The sequence below is a fragment of the Caretta caretta genome, chromosome 2 (genome assembly GCF_965140235.1).
Source record: "Caretta caretta isolate rCarCar2 chromosome 2, rCarCar1.hap1, whole genome shotgun sequence".
NCBI lineage: Eukaryota > Metazoa > Chordata > Testudines > Cheloniidae > Caretta > Caretta caretta.
Window position 1 is genome coordinate 39,316,345 of NC_134207.1, and position 12,349 is coordinate 39,328,693.

Sequence of the window (12,349 nt, forward strand, 5' to 3'; positions counted from 1 at the left end):
TGATGAGGATGTCATCAATGTAGCATAGGTAGAGAAGGGGCGTGAGTGGACGCGAGCTGAGGAAGCATTGTTCCAGGTCAGCCATAAAAATGTTGGCATATTGTGGGGCCATGCGGGTGCCCATAGCGGTGCCACTGGTCTGGAGGTACATATTGTCACCAAATTTGAAATAATTGTGCGTGAGGATAAAGTCACAGAGCTCAGCAACCAGTCGTGCTGTGGCATCACCAGGGATACTGTTCCTGACAGCTTGTATTCCATCTGTGTGTGGGATGTTTGTGTAGAGAGCCTCTACATCCATGGTGTCTAGGATGGTGTTTTCTGGAGGATCACCAATGCATTGTTGTTTTCTCAGGAAATCAGTGGTGTCACAGAGATAGCTGGGAGTGCTGGTGGCGTAGGGTCTGAGTAGAGAGTCCACATATCTGGACAGTCCTTCAGTGAGAGTGCCAATGCCCGAGATGATGGGGCATCCAGGATTTCCAGGTTTGTGGATCTTGGGTAGTAGATAGAATAACCCCGGTCGGGGCTCTAAGGGTACGTTGATTTGTTCCTGTGTTAGTGTAGGGAGTGTCCGGAGTAGATGGTGCAGTTTCTTAGTGTATTCCTCAGTGGGATCTGAGGAAAGTGGCCTGTAGAATTTGGTATTGGAGAGTTGTCTGGCAGCCTCCTTTTGGTAGTCATGTTCATGATGACAACAGCACCTCCTTTATCAGCCTCTTTGATTATAATGTCAGGGTTGTTTCTGAGGCTTTGGGTGGCATTGCGTTCTGCATGACTTAGGTTATGAGGCAAGCGATGTTGTTTTTCCACAATTTCTGCCTGTGTATGTCGGCGGAAGCATCCTATGTATAGGTCCAGAATGTCATTTCGACCCTCAGGAGGAGTCCATGTGGAGTCCTTCTTCTTGTGCTGTTGGTGTGGTGTATCAGTGTGCTGTTCAGTGTTATCTTGAAAGTATTCTTTGAGTTGGAGATGGTGAAAGTAGGCTTCCAGCTCACCGCAGAGCTGTATCATGTTTGTGGGGCTGGTGGGGCAGAAAGAGAGTCCCCGAGATAGGACTCTAGCCTCACTAGATAGCCTCACCTCAGTCCCTGGAAAAATCATGGAGCAGGTCCTCAAAGAATCAATCCTGAAGCACTTGCATGAGAGGAAAGTGATCAGGAACAGCCAGCATGGATTCACCAAGGGAAGGTCATGCCTGACTAATCTAATCGCCTTTTATGATGAGATTACTGGTTCTGTGGATGAAGGGAAAGCAGTGGATGTATTGTTTCTTGACTTTAGCAAAGCTTTTGACACGGTCTCCCACAGTATTCTTGTCAGCAAGTTAAGGAAGTATGGGCTGGAAGAATGCACTATAAGGTGGGTAGAAAGCTGGCTAGATTGTCGGGCTCAACGGGTAGTTATCAATGGCTCCATGTCTAGTTGGCAGCCGGTATCAAGTGGAGTGCCCCAAGGGTCGGTCCTGGGGCCGGTTTTGTTCAATATCTTCATAAATGATCTGGAGGATGGTGTGGATTGCACTCTCAAGCAAATTTGCGGATGATACTAAACTGGGAGGAGTGGTAGATACGCTGGAGGGCAGGAATAGGATACAGAGGGCCCTAGACAAATTGGAGGATTGGGCCAAAAGAAATCTGATGAGGTTCAATAAGGATAAGTGCAGGGTCCTGCACTTAGGACGGAAGAACCCAATGCACAGCTACAGACTAGGGACCGAATGGCTAGGCAGCAGTTCCGTGGAAAAGGACCTAGGGGTGACAGTGGACGAGAAGCTGGATATGAGTCAGCAGTGTGCCCTTGTTGCCAAGAAGGCCAATGGCATTTTGGGATATATAAGTAGGGGCATAGCGAGCAGATCGAGGGACGTGATCGTCCCCCTCTATTCGACATTGGTGAGGCCTCATCTGGAGTACTGTGTCCAGTTTTGGGCCCCACACTACAAGAAGGATGTGGATAAATTGGAAAGAGTCCAGCGAAGGGCAACAAAAATGATTAGGGGTCTGGAACACATGACTTATGAGGAGAGGCTGAGGGAACTGGGATTGTTTAGCCTGCAGAAGAGAAGAATGAGGGGGGATTTGATAGCTGCTTTCAACTACCTGAGAGGTGGTTCCAGAGAGGATGGTTCTAGACTATTCTCAGTGGTAGAAGAGGACAGGACAAGGAGTAATGGTCTCAAGTTGCAGTGGGGGAGGTTTAGGTTGGATATTAGGAAAAACTTTTTCACTAGGAGGGTGGTGAAACACTGGAATGCGTTGCCTAGGGAGGTAGTGGAATCTCCTTCCTTAGAAGTTTTTAAGGTCAGACTTGACAAAGCCCTGGCTGGGATGATTTAATTGGGGATTGGTCCTGCTTTTGAGCAGGGGGTTGGACTAGATGACCTCCTGAGGTCCCTTCCAACCCTGATATTCTATATGGACCTGGGCACCGTGAACTATACATTCGTCACCTCCAGGAATGTAGTTTACCAGAGCATGACAGTTAAAGACACAAGATAGATACATCTGCTTCAGTGTATACAGACCCATCTACTCAGTAACACAGCTGAATGGAAACACATTTCTCCTGCACGCTTCAAGCCACACTGGCTTCCCATTGCATTCCAAATTCCTTTTAAAGTCCCTTTCAAAGCATTCAGTGAGTTGGGTTCTGGTTATCTAAGGAACTGTCCTTTATTTTTGTGACTTACCACAATATCTGCATTAATCAGGGATGCTGGAGCTGACAGTACCCAGCTTAAAACTCACAGGGAGTAGGCATTCTTGGTGGCATGCCCTTGGCTGTGGAATTCCCTTACAGCAGAAATCAGGATGATAATGGATTTTACCAACTTCAAATTTTAAGACCTACTTCTTTTCAAAAGCCTTTCCACTATAAAATCCCTAAAGAATGGACAATGTTACTTCTCTGGAGATAAAAACATTTCAACACTTCTCTGGTATTAAAAATAGATATATTTTCCTCTCTCTTGTGTGCACACAAACACACACAGACACATTAATGGTGTAATGTGGAGAGGAAGATGAATATAGTCCTGCAGATTGTTACTTTGTTAAATGGTTTTATTGGCACCCAGGTACGATGGTGATGGCTGCAGAAGAAATACCTAAACACACAGTCTAGCTAGGGATCTGGAATCTTTATGCAGGCAAAACTTCCATGGGACGTAAAGAAGGACTGAGTAAAGAAGGACTCTAGGATTTAGCCTATTGAAATTATCCTGAAAATAAATTAAACAAAAGAAATAAAATAACGTTTAGGCTAATTGCACTTTCAGAAAATAGACACTATGGGCCTGATTGCCCTCTTACTTATACCAGTTTAAATCAGGAGAACAGTGGTTTAAAACTGGTGTTACTAGAGCAAAATCAGACTGTGGATGGGTGGGAGAGAGCAAGTCAGATAGCTGAAAAAAGTTAAGAGTATTCCTCATCTTTAAGACAACTCTAAACCTCTTCGGAAACACCATATCATGGTCAGTAGGTCCCCATAATTTCCAGGCTGCACTGAGGAAATTTGCATGTGACTTGGCACCACTACAACCTGTCTCCAAGTGGCTTTTTCACCACTGAGTCCTTGCACCCTAGGTTATGTTGCCAGAAACTGGCCTAACCCAGGACTAAATCTAAATGAAAGCCTTCGAGAAGTAATCTAGACCAGTTTTTCTCAAACTGGGTTCCATGGACCCCTAGGGGGTCCACGAAGGTACTCCAGGGGGTCTGTGGCCCCTGCTGATCAACCCCTTCCTCTCCCTCAACTCCCCCCCTTCCCTCCTAGTGCCTCCTGCATGCCAGGGAACAACTGTTCCCCTGCATTTAGGAGGCATTGGGAGGGAGAGGGAGGAGCGGGGATAGGGCAGAATCATGTCCAATGCTGGTGGCCCCGCTGATCAACTCCTCCCCAAACTCTTCCCCCTCCCTCCCAGTATCTCCTGCACACAGGGGAACAGCTCTTCTCTGGCATGTAGGAGGGGGAGGGGTGGAGCGGGGGCAGGAAGAGTTGGGGTTAGGCCTTGGGGGAAGGGGTGTAGTGGGAGTAGGGCCTGGGGCTGAGTGGGGAGGCTTGGGGGTCCGCGAAAATTTTTTTAAATCAAAATGGGGGTCCTTGGGTTGCGAAAGAACCACTGATCTAGATCATCAAAAGAAGTCGTCCTTATTTCTCTCCTTACTGACACTAGATTGACTGATTGACAAAAAGCTCATTTCTTCTCCATTAATTAGATCTTTACCAATTGCCTGTGATTTGCTCCTTATTCAGCATTGGGAGTGAAATCCTGGGCCCACTGAAGTCAGTGGGAGTTTTGCCATTGACTTATCTTCACCTAGGATTTCACCCTGGATTCCTAAAGCTGCTTAATCACTTGTACTGGTTTGGACTTTCATTGACATTTATGTAGAGTACACATCTTAAGGGAGTTTTGGCAAAGTCAAAAAGATATTGTATGATTTATTAGGACTTTGTTCATTTTCTGCCTGTTCAGATTCTGATCCTAAGAGATGCTGAGCTGTTGTCACTCATTTTCTCTTGGGTTTAGGTTATGAGACTGTGGGTGGGGTTTGGTGAGCAAAGTTACACATTAGGAACCTCAGCTGAAGTTAAATATTTTTGGCAGCTGTAAAAGCTGAGGCCATAAAGATGGATAAATCTGATGTTTTGGGCATATGGTGATGGATGCTGTTTTGGGAGGAATAAAGGACAGTACAACACAATCAGTACAATTAATTATAAGACTTTACAACTCAGAACTGTGCATTCAGTTTGTTCTTCAGCCAAGAGCATATTCAGCTAGTCTGTTTGCATCCGATATCTGAGAGGTTTATTTGCTTTCGACTGTTTGCGTATGATTGTTTGTTTATTAAAATTTCTCATAAACAGCAATATGAAAACAGCTTTTTTTGTTTTTGTTTTTTTGGCTTAGTGACTTTTGTGAAACTGAGTTGATGTCCCACCTACTGGATGCTTAGAATACGGCTGACATAACTTTCAGAAGCAGGAGGGGGTGTTTTGCCACCAGGCCAAACCAAGTTGATTTTTGCCTTTCAGATTTGATCATAATATTCTTGGGGGTCCTGGATTTACTGCATATTTTATCATGGATATAAAACTATTATCATCATAACAACAAGAAATGTTTATTGTATTTTTCTTAAGCAGTGATGTAAATGCTTCCTTCCCCCATCAACGTTTTAACTGTTCTAAGGGTATTTCTGTTTGAGGTGCTGATGATATTCTCTATCTGGTAGAGTTTTAGCTTGTGTATATGTGTGCACATACTAAGCCTGGTGAGAGAAAACTACATCTTTGATGCTGTTTTGGTCTCATACACATTATTTGAAGTCTTACTTCTTTCATTTCATTAGTGTATATGTCTTATAAATGATTTGTTGTCAAACATCCAAAATGACAATACAATTTATATTTAAAAAGTTCTCATTGGCATCTGTTTCACTACATTAATGTTGCCAGATGTTTTCTGTTCAGTTAATTAGAATGTACAATGAAAAATCCAGCATACGAATCAAATGCTAGAGATTGAGTAAAAGTAGATTTGAGTGATAAATTAATGTTGTCCTTGGTTAGTTTTCAATTTAAATACCATAGAACTAAAATAATCCGGTGATGTCTACTCAAATAGTTCCAGATTATGGAATTTCTATGCCTCGTTTGCATTTTTCTGCAAGGGAGAACACATCAAAGCTTGGGAAATTTTGATTTTTTTTCTCTCCCCCTCGCCCTCTTTTTAAAAATAATAGGAAATGAAATAATAAAAAATATGTTCGGTCAGTATTAGCTTACACAATCACTCAAAAATCAGAAAATGCCAAAGTTAAGGTGAAATATATAAGAAATTTGCAGATATTAAGTTGGGGGGAGTTCTGGACACAGAGAGAGACAATACAAAACAACAAGAACAACAGAACCATTTTAAAATGCAGGCTTATAAATCTGGAGAAAAATAATTGAAACCACAAAGAAACCTTCAAAATAACAATGTCAAAAGAGATTCAGGGGTGAACAGAACATTACATGTGCCTTTGTAGAGTGATATGGCTGTGAAATATGCCAATGCAATTCTGGACAGCATGGTCCTGACTCAATAAAGTCTATAAGCACATGCTTAACTTTAAGCATGTGAATGGTTCTATTGACATCATGGAGACTACTCACATGCTTGAAGTTAGGCATGTGTTTAAATGCTTTGCTGTATCAGGGCCTATACGTAGAAGCATTACATGATGTGAAAGGAATATAATGGACCATTTCTATGGTTCTGCTGTAGCCTAAGATATTGTGTTCAGATCTGGGCACCTCGTTACCAGAAAGACATTGACAATTTGGAAGGACTTCAACATGGTTACTTTGGATTTAAACCGGTGTAACAGAGAACAGAATCTGGCCTACAGTATGCATTCTCATAAAAAAGCAAGAAGCTCAATGAAATGAAAAATATGCCAAATGAAAGAAAATAATTGTATTTTCCAATATAGGTAAACACCAATTTTACAAACTCTGAGTGAAATCCTGACCCTATTGTATGAAGCTGAAGGGAGTTTTGCCAATGAATGGAATATGACCAGGATTTCACCTTCTAATTTTTATGAAATTCTTCTTAATTTAAAATGTTGGTTGTCCTCCAGTTTGATAGTGGGCTATTTGTATGTTCTGTTTTTAAAGAACCTCAATTTCACAATTTTTTTGGGCATTCTCCAAGATTTTTGACCAGATCTATCTGTAATTTTCCCCATCATTTCTGCTGAATGTAAAAATTGAAAGGTAGGATTAGTTTGGGTTTATAGCAAAAATGGGAGTGGAAAATCTGGTAACCACAACACTCAAACTAATGATTACCAAACTCTGCTTTTGGGTATTTTTGCTTTTGTTCAGACAGCCCCCATTGGAGCTGACAAAAGTTGCACATGAATATCTAAAAGTGGGATTTGGCCCATCCTATATACTACACAGTACCTGATTGAATTGGCAGTATATGGTAAATTTCTTGGATTTGACTTTTGGTAGGCTGTTGACCTACTATATCTAAATACGAGGCATAAGCCTTTACTATATATGCCCAACACTCAGAATGATCCACCCACCAAAATAGTAGAACAAGAAGCTTCACTGGATATGGGATTCAATAATTTATGATATAAACAGGGAAGTAGGGACCTGATCCTGAGCTGCTTGCAGAACTGTCATTGAAGACAATGGGAGTTATGTGTGTGAGCAAGCACTTCCTGTATTGGAGGCCTATATTTGCATGGGAAGAAGGTGAATTAGTGTCTGAAATGAGTGACATCGTTTGTAATTAGATATAGTTGAGAGCTGTGGTAATAATTTATTGGAAAACCCTATAATGAGTAGGAAAAGTGGCAAGCATGCAGATTTACTATTGCAGTCCCTAGCAAAAGCCATGGAACGAAGAAGGAAAATGTCTAATGATGCTATCTTGCATTCTGTAGGGTGCTTCCCTACTGCAGAAACAGGAATTTTTATATGAAAGGTTTCTCTTATTACAACTTCTTTTGCAGACCTTTGCAGAGCCAGTTAAGTTTAACCCTGATTTTGACGTTTTTGAAGTAGTTAATGATACCCCACAATGTCTGGAAAACCAGCTGAAAAAAATTCTTCATGATCAGAAACCTCCCAGTCCCATTTATGATGTTACAAGGAAGGCAAAGAACGATGGGCAGCTTTCCAAAAAGAGCAGCATTTTTCCAGTCTTCAGTGTTGACCCAAATTACAGTATTATGGTAAGCTTGTTACGTCCAGTGACTTTATATTTAAATCCAATTATATTGATACTGACAGCAGTTACTGTTGTGTTTGGCTTGTTATCTTGGGAAAAATGTTAGATTGTGTGTTAGGAAAACAGTACGATGGCCCAAATTATGTCTTGCGACGCATATAGGTCTTCCGTTCAAGTGAATTGAACTACACATGTGCATCCTGTAAAGTAGAATTTGTTTTGGTGGTCTGAATGCTCACTAATATTAAGACAAAAGTTAGACCACATCTATACTGGGAGCACTTTATCAGTATAGGAATAACACAGTAGAATCATAGAATATCAGGGTTGGAAGGGACCTCAGGAGGCATCTAGTCCAACCCCCTGCTCAAAGCAGGACCAATCCCCAACAGTACTTGTCAGTACTCTACTGACAAGGCATTCCTAGTACAGATGCAGCTATACTGCCAAAGAGGATAGAAAGAAAATAACATTCAGTATACTGGGAAACTTGGTTTATTCCCATTGTTGCTTATATTGTACTGGAGTAAATTATGTGACTCTAGTTTCTTTCATTCAAGGCTATTCTAATTAGGGCTGTCAATTAATTGCAGTTAACTCAAGTGATTAATGCAAAAAAATTAACTGCAATTAAAAAAATTAATTGTGATTAATCATACTGTTAAACAATAGAATACCAATTGAAATGTATTAAATATTTGTGGATATTTTTCTACATTTTCAAATATAATGGTTTTTAATACAACACAGAATACAAAGTGTACAGTGCTCACTTATTTATTACAAATATCTGCACTGTAAAATTGATAAAAGAAATAGTATTTTTCAATTCACCTCATACAAGTACTATAGTGCAATCTCTTTATCGTGAAAGTGCAACTTAGAAATGTAGATTTTTTTTGTTACATAACTGTACTCAAAAAAAAAAAAACATGTAAAACTTTAGAGCCTACAAATCCACTCAGTCCTACTTCTTGTTCAGCCAATTGATAAGACAAACAAGTTTGTTTACATTTACGGGAGACACCACTGACTGCTTCTTATTTACAGTGTCACCTGAAAGTGAGAACAGGCATTCGCATGGCACTTTTGTATACGGCCTTGCAAGGTATTTACGTGTCAGATATGCTAAACATTCATATGCCTCTTCATGCTTTGGCCACCATTCCAAAGGACATGCTTCCATGCTGATGAGGCTCGTTAAAAAAACAATGCGTTAATTAAATTTGTGATTGAACTGCTTGGGGGAGACCTGTATGTCTCCGGTTCTGTTTTACCCGCATTCTGCCATATAGCAGTCTCGGATGATGACCTAGCACATGTCTGTTTTAAGAACACTTTCACAGCACATTTAACAAAACGCAAATTAGGTACCGATGTGAGATTTCTAAGGATAGCTACAGCACTTGACCCAAGGTTTAACAATCTGAAGTGCCTTCCAAAATCTTAGAGGGACGAGGTGTGGAGCATGCTTTCAGATGTCTTAATAGAAGCAACACTCTGATGCGGAAACTACAGAATCCGAAACACCAAAAAAGAAAATCAACCTTCTGCTGGTGGCATCTGACTCAGATGATGAAAATGAACATGCGTCGGTCCACTTTGCTTTGGATCATTATCAAGCAGAACCCATCATGAACATGGACACATGTCTTGTGGAATGGTGGTTGAAGCATGAAGGGACATATGAATCTTTATAGTGCATCTGGCACGTAAATATCTTGTGACGCCGGCTACAACAGTGCCATGCAAATGCCTGTTTTCACTTTCAGATTACATTGCAAAAAAGACATGGGCAGCATTTTGTCCAGCAAATTGTAACTAAACTTGTTTCTCTGAGCGACTGGCTGAAGTAGGACTGAGTGGACTTGTAGGTTCTAAAGTTCTTCATTGTTTTATTTTCAAATGCAGTTATTTTTTGTACATAATTCTACACTTGTAAGTTCAACTTTCATTATAAAGAGATTGCACTACAGTACTTTTATTAGGTGAATTGAAATATGCTATTTCTTTTGTTTTTTACAGTGCAAATATTTGTAATCAAAAATATAAAATGAGCACTGCACAGTTTCATTCTGTGTTGTAATTGAAATCAATATATTTGAAAATGTAGAAAAGATCCAAAACTATTTAAATAAATGGTATTCTATTATTGTTTAACAGTGCGATTAATCGCCATCAATTTTTTAAATTGCGCTATTAATTTTTTTAATCGCTTGACAGCCCTAGTTCTAATGCCTTGTCAAAATTAGGAATGAGGCTGCTCTATCTTATGCCAGGGCTGGAGGCCAGTTACAGAATCAGAGAGCTCTAACTGGCTGCCTCTCTGTTTTGCTGAGCATAAGCTTGGTGAAGCAGAGATTCTGGCTCACAACAGAATAAGAAAAATCTATGCAGTACTGCAATATTTGGCGGCAAACTAAACAGGAAAGAGAATAGGCTGAAGAGATGGGGCAGTAGCACTATATCAGCCTCCAGATAAGAAAACAAAATTAATGCACAATGTTGAGAGAGGTCAAAGAGGCAGCAAAATCTAACAAAAGTATAGTATTGATGGCCTTCAACTGCCCACGTATACACAAGTCCAATGGGACAAAGTTTGAGAAACAATTTCTTGACATTGTAAGTGACTGCTTCTTGGAACAGCAAGTTGTAGAGCACACGAGAAGTGAAGCTGTTCTTGACTTAGTAGTAAGTAACCCACAGGAGCAAATTCAAGAAGTGACGGTATCTGAGTCACTAAGTAATAGTCACCACAGTATAAGCAGGTTCAACATCCAAGGTCCAGATAAGGTACCAAAAATGGTTATGAACCACTGCTCTAGGTCAAATTCAGCCTTGAAATAATCAAGTACGTTGATTTCAGTGGTGTTGCATAGAGGGTATATGTTCCTTCCTAAGATCAGCAGGGTTTTTGCTGTGTTTCTCTGAATATCCTGCCTCTTTTTCACCACCACTAATGCCTCTCACATAGGTTGGGGCAGGGGGACAGTGGTGCATTGTTTCTAAGAATAATTGACCCTCCAGGGGATTTTTCACATAAGGGAAATATTGTGACCTTTATAAAGAAAAATATTCTTCAGGGCATTCCTGACACTTTTTTTTTTGGTCATGTTGCACCTCTGTTCTGCCTTCTGGCATCCTGGGTGGGTGACTTGTATGCCCCCTCAGCTTTCGTGTGATACCTATGACTGACCGGTATGAATTCAGAAGCTGCTGGGGCATACCAGCATGCGAAAAATCAGTACAGCAGCTACACAAAGTGAAAGAAATCAGCCACAGCTGTTGTATCCTGCCAACAGCGATAATACATCTTGTGTTCTTTTTCTCAGTCCTCGTCTCTCTCTCAGCCTGTTTGGACTTTTAAACAGGAAAAGGGTACATGTGTTGGTTTATTACAGATGTGGGGTATGTATGAATTGATCTGAGGTCAGTCAAGAATCAATTGGGGGTGAAATGTATGAAGGAAAGGCATATGCAGTAATGGGAAGAACTATTAACAAATAGAGAAGGAAACTGGTAGAGGTTCTGCATATCTTTCTTCACATAGCAAAGCACTTAAATAAGACCTGAGCAGTCTATGAGACCATCCACATGCCTAAAATTAAACACATGCTTCAAAACTATGCTGGATTGGGTCCCGCAATGCCTAAAGCTGGCCCTAGTTACAAAATCTACTGTATTAAGTTTAGAACTTTTTCTTAGAACGCTTTCCTTCAGACGATAAATATAATTTTGCATATTATCCACACACGTTACAAATAACTCAAAACACCAGGATTTGATTCAACTGGTACCCTAAATGTTAGATATTTTTCTTACATCCAGAGAGATTGGCCAAAATAAAGAGACAACCTTTTGCATTTCCAAAAACCTTATCAGTTACCAAAAAGAGGCATACACTGTAGGGATGAGAATAATTATTCTTCATCTCCACAAAGGATATGACCCACAGCCAACATAAGCCTTCCACATTTTGATATATTTTCTTTTATTTAAAAGAAACCACCTACATTTCAAAGTAGTTTAGATATTTTAAATCCCCTGGGGATATTTATGGAGCAGAAATAACCCTTGTCCCTTATGAAATATTAGATCACAGAAAGATAATTCAGGACCTAGCCAGTACTGATTAATTGATGTAGCAAAGTGCTAAATAGCCATAATTTTGTCCCTGCTGTGGCAAAATACCTTGTTTGCCTCAGTCCTTTTTAGCCTTGGAGACTCAGGTTTGGCGCAAGGCGAATCCTTATAGGTGGCACAGGGTCCTGCTACTCCTCTCCTCAGTCAGTCCCTTGTGCATGTTTTACTTCCCCTCTGGGGAGTGAGTACAGCCTCCCTACTGGGAAGATCTGGTGTCTTGCTGCAAACAGCCTACTGACAGCTTCCCTACTCCCTCACTCTCCCCCACCTACCACCCAGGGGAGGGTTTAAAAAGGTCCCAAGTAGTTGGAGTCAGCTGAACCTAATTGGTTCCCTAGCAACCCCTTTTCCAGCTGAACCTTATTGCTCCTTCATTCTCTCTCCTCAGTGGATAGGGAGGGGCCTTTTAATCCCCTGGGACTAATTACTACCTCCCTTTTAGACTAACCAATT

At 40.8% G+C, this 12,349-nt stretch overlaps 1 protein-coding gene across 7 annotated transcripts in view; it reads left to right on the forward strand.

Moving 5' to 3' along the window:
• The window catches only part of RGS22 (regulator of G protein signaling 22), a 93,155-nt gene that overhangs the window by 8,753 nt on the left and 72,053 nt on the right, over window positions 1-12,349 (forward strand). For 5 of the 7 annotated variants that reach the window (XM_048841345.2, XM_048841346.2, XM_048841348.2 and 2 more), the window contains one exon: window positions 7,536-7,757. The exons of 1 other annotated variant lie outside the window; for it this stretch is intronic. In XM_048841345.2, coding sequence (XP_048697302.1) covers window positions 7,536-7,757 — 222 coding nt within the window. Of the gene's footprint in view, window positions 1-7,535; window positions 7,758-12,349 lie in introns of those variants that run through there. One more of the 7 variants, XM_048841351.2, reaches the window with a different exon arrangement.